The sequence below is a fragment of the Coregonus clupeaformis genome, chromosome 23 (genome assembly GCF_020615455.1).
Source record: "Coregonus clupeaformis isolate EN_2021a chromosome 23, ASM2061545v1, whole genome shotgun sequence".
In the NCBI taxonomy this organism is placed as follows: Eukaryota; Metazoa; Chordata; class Actinopteri; order Salmoniformes; family Salmonidae; genus Coregonus; species Coregonus clupeaformis.
The window spans coordinates 34,982,929-35,004,187 of record NC_059214.1 but is presented as its reverse complement, the minus strand read 5'-3'; the positions used below and the strand labels follow the sequence as shown (position 1 = coordinate 35,004,187).

Here is a 21,259-nt window from a genome sequence, read left to right as displayed (position 1 = left end):
ATTTATACCTTCCGACTAGGTGGAGTCATCTCCTTGCATGTCTAAGATAAACACTCCCTCTTTGTCACTAGGCCAAAACACAGTAGATTCCACTTACTGGTATTGTCATGGCCCTGCCTAAGTCTAGGATCCTCATGGGCGTGGAAGTGTGTGTGTGTGTGGGATAGGACTGTAATCAGATGGTCTTCGGGGTGGGCCCCTGTGACCCCCCCTCCCCGCAGTGTCTTCTCTCTTCAACTGTTGACATCTCGAGTTGAGTTCCACATCCCTCATGGTCCTAGTTCCACAGCAACTGGCTTTCCTTATCAGGTCTTGATAGGACACATAAAACCTCTCCGTGCTCTTTGATAAGTTCCCTAAACGTCTCATTACAACAGTAGTAGAGGAGAGGGTCTCACCGGCTGGTAGTGATTTAGATGTGGGCTGAAGCCTTAATGACATACTCCTCAGTTACAATGCTGCTCTATCACTGGTGACGGCCACGTTGTGTGCGTGCGTGAGCATGCTTGTGTGCATTGGCCACGCTGTGTGTGTGTGTAGGGGGGGAGGTATTACAAAGTGTCGGAGCCATGCAAGGCAGCCACAGCCATGTAGATAGTCCTGATTGTATTGACGTCATCACAGTTTAGATTACATTTTGATTTAACTTTTTTCCAAAGCAACCATGTACCATTTCTGTAATTTAGATTACTCTAGGATAGGGTTTTTATTTTTGACTTTTTATATGTTTAGAAATGTTCTAATGATGAACTGTAATGGTATATATGTACAGTATATAGTAAATACATACTAGTTAATTGATTCCAGATGCTGAGAGAAAAATATACAGTATATGAATTCAAAAATCCATTGGATGCATATCAAAATCTGTTTAGTCACTACGAAGCCTGGCTGAATAGTGCAAGCTGAGGACAAACATACACACACACACACACACACAGCCTTCCCTCCGTCTCTTTTCACCTCTCATTCTCCCAGAGAGTAATTGTACCTGTCATTAACGGAGTAATTACCATATTAAGGTGTCTAGTTTGATGCCTGGCTCATTTTTACAGGATAATGACCCTCCTGTTAGCTGTGACAGCACCTATTGAACACTCCTCTCTCACTGTCACTCTCTGCCTATTCACTCACACTACTCACAATTTAAACACTTGTGTCAGCTGCAGGCTCAGTGCTCTCTCTTCTACTTCACCGTCTTCCCTTACAAATCATTTACTATTATCAAGCCTTCATTCTGGATACTTAGCATGAATCTTTCATTGTGACAGTGGGAGGAGGGTTGACTTCTATTAGCAGATTGACGACCTCTATAGTTGTTAGACTGATTTGTATCTTCCTCCTGAGGACCTCAGATTGACAGACTTGGACCTGGGTCTGACTGGATCAATAGAACTACAATTAGAATGTTTCTGATTCTTAGAATGCTGGGATTCTATTTCTATGACTGGATCGGGGGAGAAAACAGAAAAGTGATTCACATTATCACTGAATAATACTGAATCATCAATGTAAGAGATGGCAAAGTGATGGAAATGCATGAGTACCGGCACACTCCCGTTAAGCGAGTGTTACACTCAGTAGCACTCATGTAGCACCCTTTCTATCACCAGACAGTGCAGTGTTTGTCTGGTGTTGTCTTTGTCACTGTTCACACTCAGTCTCTGAATGGTAGGGGGTAAAGAGAAGGTAGCCCACTCTGGGCTGTGTGTGTGTAAAGGAGTTCACGCTGCTTGCTTAGCTAGTACCACTTCCTCTTGATTCGGCTCACACCGACGCTCGAACCCAGTACCTCTGCTTTGCTAGCATACGTGACCGCCCTGCGAAAGTGTCTTACCAGTCGCGCCATGCGAAAAGCTAGCTATTCTGCAGAGAAAGTGGGGACACTTCAGGCTGAGGAGTAAGTTTCACACATACCCATGTGCTACACGTGCGTACGTGTGTGTTTGTATGTGTCTAGGACCCATTTAGGGCGTTTACCCAGGAAGGCCCGTCCATTCCTCCCCCCTCACATTTACATTTACATTTTAGTCATTTAGCAGACGCTCTTATCCAGAGCGACTTACAGTTAGTGAATACATTTTTTTTTATACTGGCCCCCCGTGGGAATCGAACCCACAACCCTGGCATTGCAAATGCCATGCTCTATCAACTGAGCTACATCCCTGCCGGCCATTCCCTCCCCTACCCTGGACGACGCTGGGCCAATTGTGCGCCGCCCATGAGTCTCCCGGTCACGGCCGGCTGCGACAGAGCCTGGATTCGAACCAGGATCTCTAGTGGCACAGTTAGCACTGCGATGCAGTGCCTTAGACCACTGCGCCACTCACCAAACCACACATACACACCAGCCTCCCCCCAGACCACACTAAGATCAATATGACACTTCTTTGCTCAGAAAAGACTGCAATCTGAGAGACAGACTGAGAGAAGACAGAGGTTCGCCATGCCCTCGTCTGACAATATTTACCATGGTCTAGGACCATACGTCGGGACTACCGGCCGTGGTGACTCCTTGCTGTCCCCAGTCCGCCTGGCCTTCCTGCTATTCCAGTTTCAACTGTTCTGCCTGCGGTTATGGAACCCCTACCTGTCCCAGACCTGCTGTTTTCAACTCTTAATGATCGGCTATGAAAAGCCAACTGAGATTTATTCCTGATTATTATTTGACCATGCTTGTCACTTATGAACATTTTTGAACATCTTGGCATGGTTCTGTTATAATCTCCACCCGGCACAGCCAGAAGAGGACTGGCCACCCCTCATAGCCTGGTTCCTCTCTAGGTTTCTTCCTAGGTTTTGGCCTTTCTAGGGAGTTTTTCCTAGCCACCGTGCTTCTACACCTGCATTACTAGCTGTTTGGGGTTTTAGGCTGGGTTTCTGTACAGCACTTCGAGATATTAGCTGATGTAAGAAGGGCTATATAAAATAAAATTGATTGATTGATTGATTGTAGAGAAGGCTTATAGGAGTGTGTGCAGAAAACTTAGTGGACTCACAATTGACTCCTGGGCTTGACTCCAAACACACTTCAACATATGGCCTTTCTTTCTGAGGGGCCTTGATATGTATGCCTATGCAATCTTATTAGAGTTATATAGTGGCAAATTGTTTTTTTATACAATTTATTCTTGCCCCACACAAACTTTGGGAAGATAAAGGAGATGCCGGCAGACGCGTTCTGAGGTGAATGAACTCTCCTCTCTCATCTGGGACTGTCACACACACTGGGGAAGTAGCAGCTAATTTTATCACACAATGTAGCAGCTAGCCATTGTCACTGGACTCATGATGACAGATGATTAGTTATCATGAGGGTTGTTGTTGTAGCTGAGTAATGTCCCAGCCACTCTCTCTCTCTGTCTTTCGCCTCATGAGGCTTGGCTCTTTTTTTCACCTGCCTTTTCAGTGAGAAGCTGCATTGCAACAAACATGGATGGTGCTTAACAAGTAACATCTTAAACAAAAATGTTCCTTGAGTTGTAAATGGACTCCCCAGTTCTACATGGCTTCACCCTCGGCCCTATATCACCCTACACGTCAGCCCATATCCCCCAGTACTAGTAGCTGTGTGTGTGTCTAAGGTCTCTGTATTCGGCTTACTCTCACTACGCTTTAGTCAAGTCACTCGCAATGTTGTATGAACTCTCCAGTGTTTGATTTGCCTGCCCATTCAAACTAAATGAAGACTAATTAAGATGGACATATAGACTAAGACAGATGAACCTCCCTTCTCTTCTACCACGTAAATCCACCGTTAAATATTTTGACCTCTCTGCCAGCCAGGAAGGGGCTGAAGAAAGCAACATGTGTTCCTCATAGACCCCTGTCTATTTTACTTTTATACTTGTATTACAGCCAAGTAAACATGTCAGCTGCGCCTTGTACGTGAAGCCAGCTCAAAAGATGCCGGCTTCTGAACTATGGCGAGATGGCTTATCGCTTTCCACATGGCCCTCTCAATGCTATAGTTTGCTCAAGGGAAGAGAATCATCTCCCATTGGTGGAATCAAGATGTATTACCGTTTATTGGATTAAAAACATTAATGTAATCAAGATTATGTCATCTGAATCTAACTCAGTAAAATACAAACGATTTTGGTACAGTTCAACATTTCAAAAACATTTACTATAAATCCACTGAAACTTGTATGGAGGGTCCATACACATACCTTTCTACATCTGGATAACACTACGGTTTCCAAAACATTTAGTCACTATTGATATGGGTTTCCATGCTGAACTGTGGGTGCTCTGAGAAGTGTAGGCAGTGTGTTGATGCATTGAGCTCTCAGCTCTTAGCTCTCTCTCTCTCTGTAGTGTTTGATAGTGTTTGAGTAAGGAGAGCTCTTCTGCCTGAAGGGTTGGTCTACTTACACAAGCACTCCATGACAGACGACAGAAAGAAAAAGACCACGTTTACTTGGCCGATCCTGAGGTTAGCCTTTTAATTAATGCCATTGTTGGCTCTGTGCCCCCCCGCCATCCCTGCATCCCCCAATCCCACTCCACTCCTCCTCTACTCCAGCGTGAAGCTCGTCAGTCTGTTTATTTTTCTCTTACTGGACCGAGGATGTTGTGAGAGGACGGCTAGCTGCCATTTGATTTAGTGATTACCCGGCCGAATCACCCCCTCCTTCTCACCCAAACCCGCCAAACCTCCAACACCCTCTCTGTACCTAGCCATCACCCCCTTCCTATAACTAACCTAACCCAGTCCTACAAACATCCAACCCCCACACCCATGGTTCATCCTGGTGCTCCAGAGTTATACAGTCGAGCCTGGTAGTAGCCTAACCACCCCAGTGAACATCCACTTAACAACCCAAGAATGCACCCCTATTGTCCAGGGAGAAAAGGTCCTCTCCTCCCTCCTCCTCCCCCCTCCTCCTTCCCACCCCACTGTCCCCTTTTGAGACCGGGCCCTTCCATGCTGTGCTATTGGACATTGCCTTGGTTTTTCCCCCACCCCTGACTGCCTCACTATAAACCAACCCGGATGCTCCAATTAAGAGCCTTAATCTCTGACTGGGCCCTCGGACAGAGAAAGGGGGAGAGAGCGAGAGGGAGTGAGAAAGAGAGAAGGGGGGGAGAGAGGGGCAGAGAAGGACAGAGAAAGAAAGAGCGGGAAAGGTGGAGGGGAAAGGTATAAAGAGGGAGGGAGGGAGGGAGGGAGGGAGGGGAGGGGGGGTATGCTTCCCAAAGTTCAGTGGCTTTCACACTGGCTGCGCGGGTCTGTGCTGTAAAAATGCTATAAAATTAAGGCTGGCGATAAATCATCTCACTTTCTCTCTGTGGGAGACGGAGCTGTAGCCAACACTCTCCTGGTTTAAGACCCTGCTTGTTGTTTTTAATGTAAATATGACATTGATTCCTTCAGTTGACGTAGCCCGGCAAGCTGACACAAAAACCAAAGAGTAGTTGGACGGCACTGAGTTAAATCCCCTACTAGACTAGCAGTAGTACATTCACAAACAAAATGTTCTGTTTTAGGAAGAGAAAGATTCTGAGCCTGACCGGTTAGGCTGTCTGAATTCTCAGACCCCTAAAAAAACACCTGTGAACCAATCAGACAGAGGATCTCTGACCCTTACCCAATCACAGCAACCATCTCAGATCCTCCACAGCTGTTTCTCATTGCTGTTTTTACAACCAATTCCCTGAGTGAGATAGTTTCCCTCAGACCAGAACTCCCAGGCGAATGATCCTGAGACCAGACTTTCTGTGAGGAGGTGAGTCAGGTTCTTGTTCTGTGTCAGCAGCCTAGTGTTATCAGTGTCAGTTTAATAGAGTCCAGAATATGTCTCTCTCTCTGAGACACTCCCCGCAGCCCCTCCCGCCCCTGTCAGGCCCCCGTTAAGGCCCAGAACCCCGGAGGCCCTCACCCCGGGGTGACCCCCAGCCACAACACCCCAATGCTCCCACGCATTGTCTGGCTATGGAGGGCACTTCCTCTGTTTCTCCCCCTCTCCCCGTTCAAAAATACCCTTTTAGTGAGGGGAGAGGGGGGATGTGCTGAGCCAGTGCTGACCATGCCGTCATCAGGGTTGTGAGGTCATTCTTTGTATGAGCTGGCAGCTTTTCTATCAGCTGTGATGCAGAGGTCAAAGGGTCAGACAACACTAGCTGTTATGGCCGGAGTTCCCGCACTGGGTTTTTTAGTCATTTTAGCAGACGCTCTTATCCAGAGCAACTTACAGTTAGTGAGTGCATACATTATGTATTATTTTTTTCATACTGGCCCCCCGTGGGAATCGAACCCACAACCCTGGCGTTGCAAACACCATGCCTACCTACATCCCTGCCGGCCATTCCCTCCCCTACCCTGGACGACACTGGGCCAATTGTGCGCCGCCCCATGGGTCTCCCAGTCGCGGCCGCCTACGACAGAGCCTGGATTCGAACCAGGATCTCTAGTGGCACAGCTAGCACTGCGATGCAGTGCCTTAGACCACTGCGCCACTCGGGAGGTTTGATGTGAGACTTTGCTTAGTTGTTGCATTAGGAAGAGCCGTTAGGAAGAGCAATGATTAAAAAAAAGACAAATGTGCACTCAGTAAGAATAGAGAAATTGCAAATCATGTAAACTGTGTTAGAATAAAAAATAATACAAGTAAGCTTGTAGATAGCATTGGGTCGAGGGACAATTTTATTCACACAATCTTAATTCAACAGACAACCCATTTTTATCACCATCTCTGCTGTAAAGATAATAGACTTAGTTTTCTGTGCACTAAGGTAATTAGTGAATCAGACCAGGGTTAGGTCAGCTGATCCAGTCATCCATCAGAGTCTGGTCAGGTAGCTGATTAACCAGACGGACCATCAGTCTTACAGAGACCCTCGCTCCTCTCTGGTCCCCAAAGGTACAGCATGCTAACGGTATGCTAACATCTCAGTCATCAGTCTTACAGAGACGGCATGCTAATGCTAACATCTAGGTCCAAAGGCTCCTTAACATCTTCTACCCCCAAGCCATAAGACTGCTGAACAGCTAATCAAATGGCTACCAGACTATTTGTATTGTCTTTTTTACGCTACTGCTACTCGCTGTTTATTATCTATGCATAGTCACTTTACCCCTACCTACATGTACATATTACCTCGACTAACCTGTACCCCCGCACATTGACTCGGTACCGGTACCCCCTGTATATATAGCCTCGTTATTGTTATTTTATTATGTTACTTTTTAAACGTTAGTTTATTTAGTAAATATTTTCTTAGCTCTTATTTTTCTTAAAACTGCATTGTTGGTTAAGGGCTTGTAAGTAAGCATTGTACTCCTGAGTGGCGCAGTGGTCTAAGGCACTGCATCGCAGTGCTAACTGTGCCACTAGAGATCCTGGTTCGAATCCAGGCTCTGTCGCAGCCGGCCGCGACCGGGAGACTCATGGGCGGCGCACAATTGGCCCAGCGTCGTCCAGGGTAGGGGAGGGAATGGCCGGCAGGGATGTAGCTCAGTTGATAGAGCATGGCGTTTGCAACGCCAGGGTTGTGGGTTCGATTCCCACGGGGGGCCAGTATAAAAAATAATAAAAAATGTATTCACTAACTGTAAGTCGCTCTGGATAAGAGCGTCTGCTAAATGACTAAAATGTAAATGTAAAATGTAAGGCCTACACCTGTTGTATTCGGCGTATGTGACAAAGACAATTTGATTTGATTTGAACATCACAGGCCAGTGAGGCCACACAGCTGCCCCCCACCTGCCCCCCTCAAGCTCCCCGTTCTCTAAATGCCCAGCATAATGTAGTCCACTCCCAGCTGGGTGATGCATGGCGGTGATTAGCCCCTGATCCCAAGACATGTCTGCCCTACGCTGATAGCTGCATTCCCCTTACAGCCATTGCCCCCCTGGACCACACACTACCATAACATACAGGCCCTACTGTTATAACTCTTACTATATGGGAAAGAGAGGTGAGGTCCTAGTCTTATTACAGTGCTCTAAAGACAACTAAGAGCGCCAGAGGACCAGTGACCCACCCTACCTCAGCTCAGCTATAGGTGATGCATCATACTGACTGGTGGTCAAAGAGCAGTCAGATTTGGGGTTGGCTGAAACTGAGTTTCTTGGGAGTTGGGTTGGATTAGGCCTGTTGTTTGACGGAGACGGATGATGGCAGAGAAAAGCCAGCTGGGGAGAGAGAGAGAAAGAGAAAGGGAGAGAGAGTGTGTGTGTGTTGTGAGAGTGTTGGCTGTTAAGGCCCATCATGCAGGCTGTGTTTAGAGCCGGTTGCCATGGGCACCCCCAGATGTGTCCGATCTTCATCAGGCGTTGTGTAGCCGTGTCCTGAGTTCGTTTCCTGTTTGTGTTTACACAACTCTCTCTCTCTCACACACACACACACACACATTGTTTAACATTTATATACAGTGCTTCTCACACAAAGTTTACCTGCCTGATATGATTTAATGAACACCTTCCAAGAATCTTAAGTGGAATAAAGAGTGCTCTCTATAAAAAACATTTTCAAAGAACATTCTCCCATCCTCCCTACATAGTCTCCCTTCAGCCCCCTCAATCTTACTGTTTAAGACGGCATATGGATGCCCTAGCCAAGCTGTAACTGTCATCAAATGGACAATGTACCGTTTGAGACGTCAACATCTTCAAATAAATAATTTAACTCAACCACTTCCCTGAGTCAACAGAGCTGCAACTGAAAACAATGTTCCTTTTCCATACTGTATGTTTATTTGAACATTAAAGTGAACTTCCTCTGCCTCTTAGCAGCCAGTCACTGACTTCAAACTTCAAATCAGTCAAAGAAAATAAACACAGGTTCTCTGATAAACAGCCGTTCTTCATGTCACGTGTTGCTATGGAGCCAGGCCCTGACCTAATCTATTTACCTTTAGCCCCAAATCCCCTATCAATAAAATGTATCATTTTACCATCTGCCCCTGAGGGAGGGGTGTGAAGAGAAGAGCACACACACACACACACACAGTCTCTCTCTCTCACACACACACACATACACACACTTAATACTTCCTATCAGAGGTGGTATGGTTGTTCCGTGCTCTCCTGTAAGCCCCTAATCCTTCTGTCGCCATGGCAAGCCCACGCCTCAGGAGGAGTCAGCACTGCAGACTAAACCTGGAGCTGTGAAAGTTAAACTGGTCTTGGATCAGTCTTAATACATTGGCCTATTAACCTGCTGTGTGTGTTGAATTGGACCAGGATCAGACTAACCACACAGGCTTATTAACCTGGCTGGTTCATGCTGTGTGTGTAATAATGGTCCTAGGTCAGTCTAAATACACAATAAGAACAGTTTAACCTCTCAAATGGGTCTAAACTGTTGTGGTTGAATGGATGTGCAGTACTATAGACGTCTAAAAAAAAGGCCTCTCTCCCTGTATTTCTCCTCAGCTTGGTGTAAACAAATTGTATAATAGCTACCGAAATCTTTCCTCCAGCCACCGGTAGCCTTAGGCCGGTCAGACTGTTGCTTTGCTTCCCATGGTGCAGTGCAGCACAGGCCAGGACGGGACGGGGCCGTTCGCTCGTTGTGTGTAGACGTTGGCATGGTGCTGTGTAGTTAGGACCCCAGCCAACTTATTCTGCTGGAATTTCCTGTCTGAATGGAACCCCCTCCTACCCCTCTCCTTCCTCCCTCTCTCATACCCCTCTGCCGTAGCTTCCTCCCTCATTCTCTCGGAGAGCGAGACAGAAAAGCTGTTTTAATTACCCTGTCCAGGCTAGGTCTCTCTCTCTCTCTCTCTCTCTCTCTCTCTCTCTCTCTCTCTCTCTCTCTCTCTCTCTCTCTGGATATTATTATTATCACTGAGTACTTCCTTAGAGGATGAGCCCCTGGGTGCATTCCAAATGGCACCCTATTCCTTATATATAGTGCACTACTTTTGACCAAAGCCCTATGGGTCCTGGTCAAAAACAGTAAACCGTATAGAGAATAGGGTGCCATTTGGGACGCAGACCCTCTTCACTTCAATGTAGAGCCCTGATCTGATCCTTGCTACTGCTGGCTGTGTCTGGACATGAAATGTGAATGTTTTCCCTTCGCTCTGAGCGTCACACACACACACACACACAAAAACCCTTTGTTAATAACACCTGTCTCTGTGTTTAGGGTGAGATCACACCCGACCACAACAAGAATAAAGGTTGTTGTCTGGATGTTTGGCACATCTGAGAACATTGTTATGGGGGTTGGGATTCACTAATATTTTTAAAGACATTTAAGCAAACATGTAATGATGATGGAACATCTAAAGGTGTTGAAAGTACAAAGATATGTAAATGAACACAAACAAAGTTAACGCAGTTTAAGAAGCATGTTCCCATGAGGTGGGTGGATCAACTCCACTAAGTGATCCACAGAGATGAAAGCAACAACCTTGAAGTGACAATAAGCTGCTTCACGGACACTAACTACAATCTGATGAGAACATCCTGGCTGTAACTAAATCTTTCTGCACTGGAGGCTCACATTTACATTTGACATTTTAGTCATTTAGCAGACGCTCTTATCCAGAGCGACTTACAGTTAGTGCATTCATCTTAAGATAGCTAGGTGGGACAACCACATATCAAGTCAAATCAAATCAATTTTTATTTGTCAAATGTGCCGAGTACAACAGGTGTAGACCTTACCGTGAAATGCTTACTTACAAGCCCTTAACCAACAATGCAGTTCAAGAAATAGAGTTAAGAAAATATTTACTAAATAAAATAAATATATATATTTTTTAAAGTAACACAATAAAATAACAATAACGAGGCTATTTACAGGGGGTACCGGTACCGAGTCAATGTGCGGGGGTACAGGTTAGTAGAGGTAATTTGTACATGTAGGTAGGGGTAAAGTAACTACGCATAGATAATAAACAGCGAGTAGCAGCAGTGTAAAAACAAAGGGGATGGTGTCAATGTAAACAGTCCGGGTGGCCATTTGATTAATTGTTCAGCAGTCTTATGGCTTGGGGGTGGAAGCTGTTAAGGAGCCTTTTGGACCTAGACTTGCCGTGCGGTAGCAGAGAGAACAGTCTATGACTTGGGTGACTGGAGTCTTTGACAATTTTTTGGGCCTTCCTCATAGTAAGTACATTTTTCCTCAATAAAGTAGCTATCAGCAAAGTCAGAGCTAGTAAGGGGGAAAAGAGTCAAGTGCAAGTGTTAGTTTATGAAAGCCTTTTTTGGGGGGGAGGGGGTGCGAGGAGGGGGGTGCTGTGGGATTAATTCAGATACTCTTTGAAGAGGTAGGGTTTCAGGTGTTTTTTCGGAAGATGGGCAGGGACTCTACTGGCCTAGCTTCAGGAGGAGGCTGGGTCCACTATTGGGGTGACAGGACAGAGAAGAGCTTGGACTGGGCCGAGCGGGCGCTGCCCTCCCGTAGGAGTTGTAGGCTCATGTACATAGAAATAGAATCCCTTCTATCCATTCAAGTTATTCTATGTCTGTGCTTACATAGTTTTATGTTTGCGTCTACACTACTGTAGAGTCTACAGAGAGCAAAGTGAGAGAGTGTGTTCTAGACACATTCAGCATTGTCCTGCCAGAGGAGAGTGAGAGTGTCAGGGTGCAAAAGTGTGTGAGGGGAGGCTGGGGCAGTGTGTACCTAAACTCAGCAAAAAAAGAAACGTCCCTTTTTCAGGACCCTGTCTTTCAAAGATAATTAGTAAAAATCCAAATAACTTCACAGATCTTCATTGTAAAGGGTTTAAACACGGTTTCCCATGCTTGTTCAATGAACCATAAACAATTAATGAACATGCACCTGTGGAACGGTCGTTAAGACACTAACAGCTTACAGACGGTAGGCAATTAAGGTCACAGTTATGAAAACTTAGGACACTAAAGAGGCCTTTCTACTGACTCTGAAAAACACCAAAAGAAAGATGCCCAGGGTCCCTGCTCATCTGCGTGAACGTGCCTTAGGCATGCTGCAAGGAGGCATGAGGACTGCAGATGTGGCCAGGGCAATAAATTGCAATGTCCGTACTGTGAGACGCCTAAGACAGCGCTACAGGGAGATAGGACGGACAGCTGATCGTCCTCGCAGTGGCAGACCACGTGTAACAACACCTGCACAGGATCGGTACATCCGAACATCACACCTGCGGGACAGGTACAGGATGGCAACAACAACTGCCAGAGTTACACCAGGAACGCACAATCCCTCCATCAGTGCTCAGACTGTCCGCAATAGGCTGAGAGAGGCTGGACTGAGGGCTTGTAGGCCTGTTGTAAGGCAGGTCCTCACCAGACATCTCCGGCAACAACGTCACCTATGGGCACAAACCCACCGTCGCTGGACCAGACAGGACTGGCAAAAAGTGCTCTTCACTGACGAGTCGCGGTTTTGTCTCACCAGGGGTGATGGTCGGATTAGCGTTTATCGTCGAAGGAATGAGCGTTACACCGAGACCTGTACTCTGGAGCGGGATCGATTTGAAGGTAGAGGGTCCGTCATGGTCTGGGGCGGTGTGTCACAGCGTCATCGTAGTGAGCTTGTTGTCATTGCAGGCAATCTCAACGTTGTGCGTTACAGGGAAGACATCCTCCTCCCTCATGTGGTACCCTTCCTGCAGGCTCATCCTGACATGACCCTCCAGCATGACAATGCCACCAGCCATACTGCTCGTTCTGTGCATGATTTCCTGCAAGACAGGAATGTCAGTGTTCAGCCATGGCCAGCGAAGAGCCCGGATCTCAATCCCATTGAGCACGTCTGGGACGTGTTGGATCGGAGGGTGAGGGCTAGGGCCATTCCCCCCAGAAATGTCCGGGAACTTGCAGGTGCCTTGGTGGAAGAGTGGGGTAACATCTCACAGCAAGAACTGGCAAATCTGGTGCAGTCCATGAGGAGGAGATGCACTGCAGTACTTAATGCTGCTGGTGGCCACACCAGATACTGACTGTTACTTTTGATTTTGATCCCCCCTTTGTTTAGGGACACATTATTCCCTTTCTGTTAGTCACATGTCTGTGGGACTTGTTCAGTTTATATCTCAGTTGTTGAATCTTGTTATGTTCATACAAATATTTACACATGTTAAGTTTGCTGAAAATAAACGCAGTTGACAGTGAGAGGACTTTTCTTTTTTTGCTGAGTTTACATTGCTGCTCACCCAGGGGGACAGCTGGCAGTCCAGTGCCTGTGGACCCTCCCCTGTACCATGTACCCAACCCCTGTACCTGCCTCTTGTTGTCCCTGTGGCCCAGGAAACAATGCAGCTGTCTGGGTGATGGAACAGGCCTGCTCAGTCTATCCCACTAGATCAGAGCAGCTCCTCTCTCTCTGGGGCTCCTTACTTTGTCTAGTAAGAGGAAGTTGTTCTTGTTTTCTTGTTTTGAAGTTAGTGTATGCCAACTCCAGTAGAGTCTGAGGACCACTGACCTCCTTGATCCAGACCCATTCCAAATCACTCCATCCTCTTCAACAGCCCACTCTCCCTGCCTCGCATCAGGCATTGATGGGAGCCAGGAGACATGTTTGGATAAACGCTGGAACTTCTCCCCACACTCATCCCCCCATTAAGTTTTTACAGGGTGGCTTTTTGTTGCTTCTAACGTACAAGTTGACTTGAGAATGTGTCTTCTCTTTCATATAAAGGAAGAGAGAGGCTCGTTGGCAGACGTCCAAAATCGTTCCCACAAATTAGGATACGGTACAACAGAGGCAATCATGAGAACAATAGGCTCAATTGCGACTAACTACCAGTAATGTCTTGCTTTGTGTTTGCAGTTCCCAAAGAAAAACATTTAAAACATCCAAGTTGGCCTCCAGGCAGACAGAGTCGAGTTACAGTGGCATGTTTTCTTAGCCATGGCTTCAGGAGCCTTCAGGAGTCTTTGTGCAGTAATGAAGCTAAGTACATATCAAACAGAGGGCTGCCAAGGAAGGAGCCATCATGCTCAGAGAAGAAAGTTTCCTGTCATGTCTTCAAACACCACTGCTCAGAGGCAAAGCTCTGTGGTGGGTTAGCCTCAGTCCTTATAACCTTAGTCCTTTTCCTCCCAGTTGGGACATGAGGCCACAACAACCTCTGTCGTTTGCCTCAGTTTGTGCTCTGTTCGTGGGCTAAGCTTTGTAGTGTGGTGCCTGTCCATCAAAGTGACAGGGGGCTCTGCTGGGCTTTAGTGGCTTTAGTGATGACCCAGGAATGCTGATTCATGCAGGTAGAATTTCCCCTTGAAATCACACACACACACACACACACACACACACACACACACACACACACACACACACACACACACACACACACACACACACACACACACACACACACACACCCTCATTGCCTACTTCCACATCCCCCTATCTCCTTCATCACCCTATCCCCCACACAGGAGATAATGATCTGTGCACCCTGACCCCTGACCCCTATGGTCTCTGCTCCCCAGGTCATCTCTGACTCACTGGAGCGCATGATGCTGCACAAATAATCTTAATACAGAGATCCCAGAGACCAACCAGCCAACCCAAGGGAGCTGGCCTCCTCCTCTTTCTCCTCCTCCTCTTTCTCCTCCTCTTCTTTCTCCTCCTCCTCTTTCTCTTTCTCCTCCTCCTCTTTCTCCTCCTCTTCTTTCTCCTCCTCCTCTTTCTCCTCCTCTTCTTTCTCCTCCTCCTCTTTCTCCTCCTCCTCTTTCTCCTTCTCTTCTTTCTCCTCCTCCTCTTTCTCCTCCTCCTCTTTCTCCTCCTCCTCTTTCTCCTCCTCCTCTTTCTCCTCACTGCAATACACACACACACACTAGCCTGGATTCAGTTATAAAAACTCAGATGCTTTTACTTACTCCCATTTGTGGAGTAGAATCAGGGCAATTGTTGGGGTGGGATGTTCTGCTGAATATCCACGCTTTGATTTTACTCAGCATACATTTAAAAGGGGAGGATGTTAAAGGAGCAGAAACTGAACTGGTTACAACTTAGAAAGTGTTTAATGGGAGCTCTTTTGGAGCAGAGCTCTTCTCTGTACTGTAGAGAGGGAGCTAAAGAGGGTCTATATAGGCTCAGACTCAGACGTATTCATCACACTAATTAATGAAGGTCTGTTGTTTTTAACAAGATGTCCCCCGAGCTATGAACCTTTTTATGGCAGGAAATGTGTGCATTTTTCTTTCACATAAAAAACACACTCATCATGAAATAACTGTGTGTTTCGCCCCCTTTACAGATAGAGAGCTATTAAGGGACACAGTACCCAGGGCGAACGATCCAGACCAGACTGTAATTAAACATTTCAATTACCGGTATTATGGGAACTGTAAATAGGTAGAGTTACACCCCATGCTGTGGAGGTATGGAGGATGGAACAGGAGCACATCATCCTTAGCTAGCTAGCTTGGTGAAATGCCTGCTGCTGCTCTTTTTTGAGTCATTCCAGCTCAGGACAGCAAGTAAGTGCTCTCTCTCCTCTTCCATGAACCACTACTAGTGTGTAGGGTAATAATGGTTTAGCTGCTGCTTGTAGCTGCTGCCTGTGAGGTGAGCATCTCCAGTATAGCAGGGAGTCAGAGGTTTTCATCTCACTGCTGTCGTTCCTTGTTTACATCCAGACTGTAGCTCTCCTTCACATGGGCACCTCTACGCACACACACACACACACACACACACACACACACACACACACACACACACACACACACACACTCACACACGCACACACACACACATACACACACAGACACACACACACACACACTCACTCACACCAAGTTCAAAGGGCCGGATCGCAGCAGGTCTTTGTCATCTCTCATGTCTGAGATGTAGTAGGATTCCTCAGGACCACTATTTATTTAGCCATTCTTCTTCCTGTGTGATAGTGCCAATATTTGACACAAAACTGCTCAGCCAGCCCTCTGAGGTGGTTCATGTTTGCTGCATTATAGCTTTAGGTTTTTACCCGTTGAAATATTTCACTGGGAAATCTTTAATGAAGTGCTTTTCTTCTCTCTCTCCTTGCCCTGTCTCCTCCCTCTCTCTGTCCCCCTTCTCTCCTCTCTTTCTTCTCACAGGTCCTCACCATCTCTTCCCCACGTTTCACACACCTATCCCAATCGATATGCGTCACCACGAGGGGAGGTACCATTACGAGCCACACCCCCTTCACGCCATGCATGGGTAAGTAAGACTAACATACTCAGTAATTCATAAAGTGGTTTGAGTTCAGATTCGAACCAGTTGTGTTGCACAGGAGGGCAGAATGGGAGTGTTCATGGCCAAGGCATCTAGCTGAAATGTTGGGCACTGGCTTCTGTTTCGGTTTGTTAAACCTTGTCTTTAATTACATGAAAGAATCAACTTAAATTTTTTCTGGAGTGCGTCCTGTTCTTTACAAGAACGTGAATGAGCAGATCAGTCATCACCCTGTAGTGATTTACCCTCGGTGGTCCCGCCATCTCGCCCTCCTTTCATCTGAGTCAGAGAGAGAGAAACCTTTCCAAACGGAGAGAGAGAAAGCCAGGTCCATATTAAAGACAGATGATACTGAGCGAGAGAAAGGAGAAAAGAAAGAACCAGTCAGTTTAGCACCAATACAACAGAATGTTAACATTTCCGCTCGTATCTCCCTTCCTTGCGTTTCATGGTGTGGGACTTGGAAAGCTCTTTGGTCCCACTGGCATGGTGCGCTGAAACGCTAGGGAGCATTGCCAGAGAGACATCCTCTTCACATTAGAGGAGATCCACAGAGAGGGATCTGTCAGACAGGCAGACAGGCAGACAGACGGAGGTAGGCAGGCAGGCAGGGAGGCTATCAAGAAAGAAAGATAGACAGACAGAACTTTGGCCAAATTTGGTTTATTTTTGTCAATCAGGCTCCACCCACACTGACACATTTCTTTCCCGTCCCAGAAAAAGTTTGGTCTGCTTAACATTGCCAGGCCTCCTCTCCTTTCTCCGCTTATCTTAAAAACCACAAACAGGTGGATGAAACAAATCAATAGGTTTGTGGGACTACCATTTGCATTCCCAGATCTGATGGTGATGGTGATACATACTTTGTTCCTGCAGTGGAAAAGCTATTCATCACTAGACAAACCAGGGGGGAGGACGAGTGGAGTTGAAAACAGAGTCCTTACTCCGACTGCCATGATTAATGTGATTTGATCTTGACAGTGCTCCCCTAATTCATCAAGCCCCTGATTTAGCTGTCTGTTCCTCCGCCTTTGCCGAAATCACCCTAATTACGTATACCTTGCTCTGCAAATTAAGTGTCGGTGTCGTATGTCGGTGGTGTATGTCGCTTTGTTACCCGCACTGCAGTATGTCAGGGCTTCTGCTACCTGTCTACCTGAACAAGACAGCTCCGCACTGAGACCCTTCATCACTGTTTGCTTGAAACATAATGAGGGGCATGGTTCATTTTGTCAGAGCTGTCATATTTACAGCTATGGGACTATTCCTACTCTGGTAGAAAGGGATGGATGCTGCCTTCATGCCTAGCTGGCAGCACCTCAGAACAGAGCTAGCTATGGGACAGTTCCTGCTCTGTTTATAACTAGTTTCCATAAACACTGAGTGTACAAAACATTGAGTTGCAACCCCATTTGCCCTCAGAACAGCCTCAATTCGTCAGGGCATGGACTCCACAAGGTGTCAAGCGTTCCACAGGGATGCTGGCCCACCCGTGCTCCCGAGTGGCGCAGTGGTCTAAGGCACTGCATCGCAGTGCTAGCTGTGCCACTAGAGATCCTGGTTCGAATCCAGACTCTGCTGTAGCCGGCTGCAACCGGGAGACCAATGGGGCGGCGCACAATTGGCCCAGCGTCGTCCAGGGTAGGGGAGGGAATGGCCGGCAGGGAGGTAGCTCAGTTGGTAGAGCATGGTGTTTGCAACGCCAGGGTTGTGGGTTCATTTCCCACGGGGGGCCAGTATGAAAATTTAAAAAAAGAATAATGTATGCACTAACTGTAAGTCGCTCTGGATAAGAGCGTCTGCTAAATGACGTAAATGTAAATGAGTGTTGACTCCAATGCTTCCCACAGCTGTGTCAAATTGGCTGGATGTCCTTTGGGTGGTGGAACATTCTTGATACACACGTGAAACTGTTTAGCTTGAAAAACCCAGCAGCGTTGCAGTTCTTGACACACTCAAAACGGTGCGCCTGGCACCTACTACCATACCCCGTTCAAAGGCACTTAAATCTTTTGTCTTGCCCATTCACACTCTAAATGGCACACACACACAATCCATGTCTCAATTGTCTCAAGGATTAAAAATCATTCTTCAACCTGTCTCCTCCCCTTCATCTACACTGATTGAAGTGAATTTAACAGGTGACATCAATAAGGGATCATAGTTTTCACCTGGATTCACCTAGTCAGTCTATATCATGGAAAGAGCAGGTGTTCCTAATGCTTTCTATACTCAGTGTAGAAGAGACAGGAAGAACAAGAACCAGAACCAGAACCAGGGTTCCTAGGGAGGGATGCTGCATCAGTCAGTACCTGGCTAGATAGGCCTCTTGGGCACTCATGTCTAGATGCACAAAAGACCTAAGAGTAAAATGCCTGGATCATTTCACTGGTCTGGACTGGGGGAATTTGGAGAAATTCTTTGGAGAAAGATTGGGAAATTTGGGGAAAGATGCATTCATCCCTCAACAGTACAGCACAGGGCTAGCTTGCTCTGAGGCAGTGTAACAGTACAGAGCTTTGCTTTGAGACAGTGTAACAGTACAGAGCTTTGCTCTGAGGCAGTGTAACAGTACAGAGCTTTGCTCTGAGGCAGTGTAACAGTACATAGCTTTGCTCTGAGGCACTATAACAGTACAGAGCTTTGCTCTGAGGCAGTGTAACAGTACAGAGCTTTGCTCTGAGGCAGTGTAACAGTACAGAGCTTTGCTTTGAGACAGTGTAACAGTACAGAGCTTTGCTCTGAGGCAGTGTAACAGTACAGAGCTTTGCTCTGAGGCAGTGTAACAGTACAGAGCTTTGCTCTGAGGTAGTGTAACAGTACAGAGCTTTGCTCTGAGGTAGTGTAACAGTACAGAGCTTTGCTCTGAGGTAGTGTAACAGTACAGAGCTTTGCTCTGAGGCAGTGTAACAGTACAGAGCTTTGCTTTGAGACAGTGCTTATAATGTGCAGTGTATGCCTAAAGTGGATTGTGGAATTGGGCATCCTCTGTGTGAACCTACAAGTCAGTGAAGAGGGAAGCCAGCCTCTCCTCTCTGCCAACATGTTGGAGGGGGTAATTAGTATCCAAAATACAGCCTTCCGTTCCCAGAACCTAAACAACAACACGAGAGGAAGCAAAAAACAGATCCCCACTCATTCCAGACCAGCAGGACCGCTATTTATTCTTTTTGGGAGTTGGATCCAAATTGCAGCATTGAACTGAACTGAATTCTGCCCTGAGGTTTTGTGTGGTGGAGCTGTAGAGCTGCGGCCTGCACCAGCCCTGTACGCAAACACATGCTGTCCAGTTTATCAGGCAATCAGTCTGGGCTTGGAATGTTTTGATTAAATGGATTTTCCAGATCAGCTATTTGTTTTTTTCTTTGTTTGGCTTGTTTAGCGTACTGTTCCCGAGCATGCTGATTGGTTAGCGTTAGAAGGGAAGCCAATCTTGAGCAAGCTGATTGGTTAGCGTAGGAAGATTGGGTTGATCTTGAGCATGCTGATTGGGTGTCAGTCCATTGACCCTCAGTTTTTTACGATGTTGGTTCTAGCCTTCACTCAGTGCTAATGGGAGGATTTAAAAGTTCCTATGAATTATTGCGAGGAATGCATTCATGAAAGGACAGAAGCAGCTATCAATCAAATGAAAGGCTGTTGCAAATCAATGGTTTAAAAATGTCAAGACTGAGATAATTTGGTTTGAATCAGAATTAAAGATGTGTGTCTTTGCATACTAGCTACTGTCTCCACTATGTTTCTAGGTCATCCTCATTCCTTTGTCTGCTGTACACAGAGCCCTCTTGTTAAAGAATAGTATATCATCAAAGTTTGAGTCCAAATCCTCAGCATCCTGATGAAGAGTCCCAAAAACAACTAGGAGCTCAATGCAGCCCCATCTCCAGCCCCTGTGGGGTAACACGGCTTGCATCCCAAATGGCACCCGATCCCCTTTATAGTGCACTACTTTTGACCAGAGCCCTATAGGCCCTGGTCAAAAGTAGTGCACTATATAGGGAATAGGGTGCCATTTGACACACAGCCACAGTGATTTATCTCAATGGGAGTGGCTGCCCAGAAGTACAGACGAGAGTGTGTCACGTCGTAATTCATCTGCTGAGCCAGTAGGGAATAACATGCCAGAGAGGCAAATACTAACTTGTTGGTGGTTCCAGACAGCCAGGCAGAGAGAGTAGAGAGAGATCCACTGAAACAGGATGCCTGAATTCACATAACCTTCAGTGTTGGGGAAGAGAGGTAAAGGCTGCTATCTGTCTCTCTGTCTGTCTGTCTGTCTGTTGGTCCAAAGAAAGGCTTCCTGTTCCAACACCCTCGAGTTGCAGTAAAGACTAGACTAAGGCTACTTAAGAAGAGGTGTTGAATAGGTACAGGTGGCCCTAACCAGCATATGTCCATTTACTGCCCTGCCCCACACCAAAAGTACCGCACAGCAACGTCCCCCTCCCCTATCCCCTGGACTCCACATGCATATACACAGTAATGCACTTACTCATATGTTTTTGAAGCTCAAACAAGCAATCCCTTGTCCAAATGCACTTTTTCTCACACTAGGAATCCAACAGGGGGATGACCGACAGTAGCTACATAAGCTGGTAATCATACAGTGAAGCAAACAACAATTACCTCAAGTGGAAATGTACTGTACTGTAGTTTGTGTGGCTTGAATCACTCTCTCCACCTTCTCCTCCTCCTACAACATATACATAGCTACAGACAAAGATAACGAAATGACTGTCTGTCTTCCCCTCTCCCATTGACTTCATAATCTAATAATGATAATAATAATAGTAATAATAAAATAAATGATATATGCCATTTAGCAGACGCTTTTATCCAAAGCGACTTAAAGCCAATTTATGCTTCAATCGTAAATGTGGTCGGAGGCATGCAGAGGCTAAATCGAGCTCCGTACCGCATCACCGTGCACCTCCCTTGTAACAATGTGGAGGGCTTCGTATAGCTCCGTATTGACATGATTGGTTGACGGTAGGTGGGGGCGGGAGGTCCTGTATAAACACAAACTCACTTCCTTGAAAACTTCCTTCGCAACAGCTCTGCTCTGCTACACGAAGCGCACAAAATATGAATGCCCTGACTTCTACAGAGGCCATATCGCAGTAAATGCTGTATGGCCACTGCAGACA

General features: G+C 46.5%; 1 protein-coding gene across 1 annotated transcript in view; it reads left to right on the top strand.

Moving 5' to 3' along the window:
* The window catches only part of gli2a (GLI family zinc finger 2a), a 104,314-nt gene that overhangs the window by 43,680 nt on the left and 39,375 nt on the right, over positions 1-21,259 (top strand). Inside the window, exon 3 of the mRNA XM_041844724.2 lies at positions 15,992-16,097. Coding sequence (XP_041700658.1) covers positions 15,992-16,097 — 106 coding nt within the window. The remainder of the gene's footprint in view (positions 1-15,991; positions 16,098-21,259) is intronic.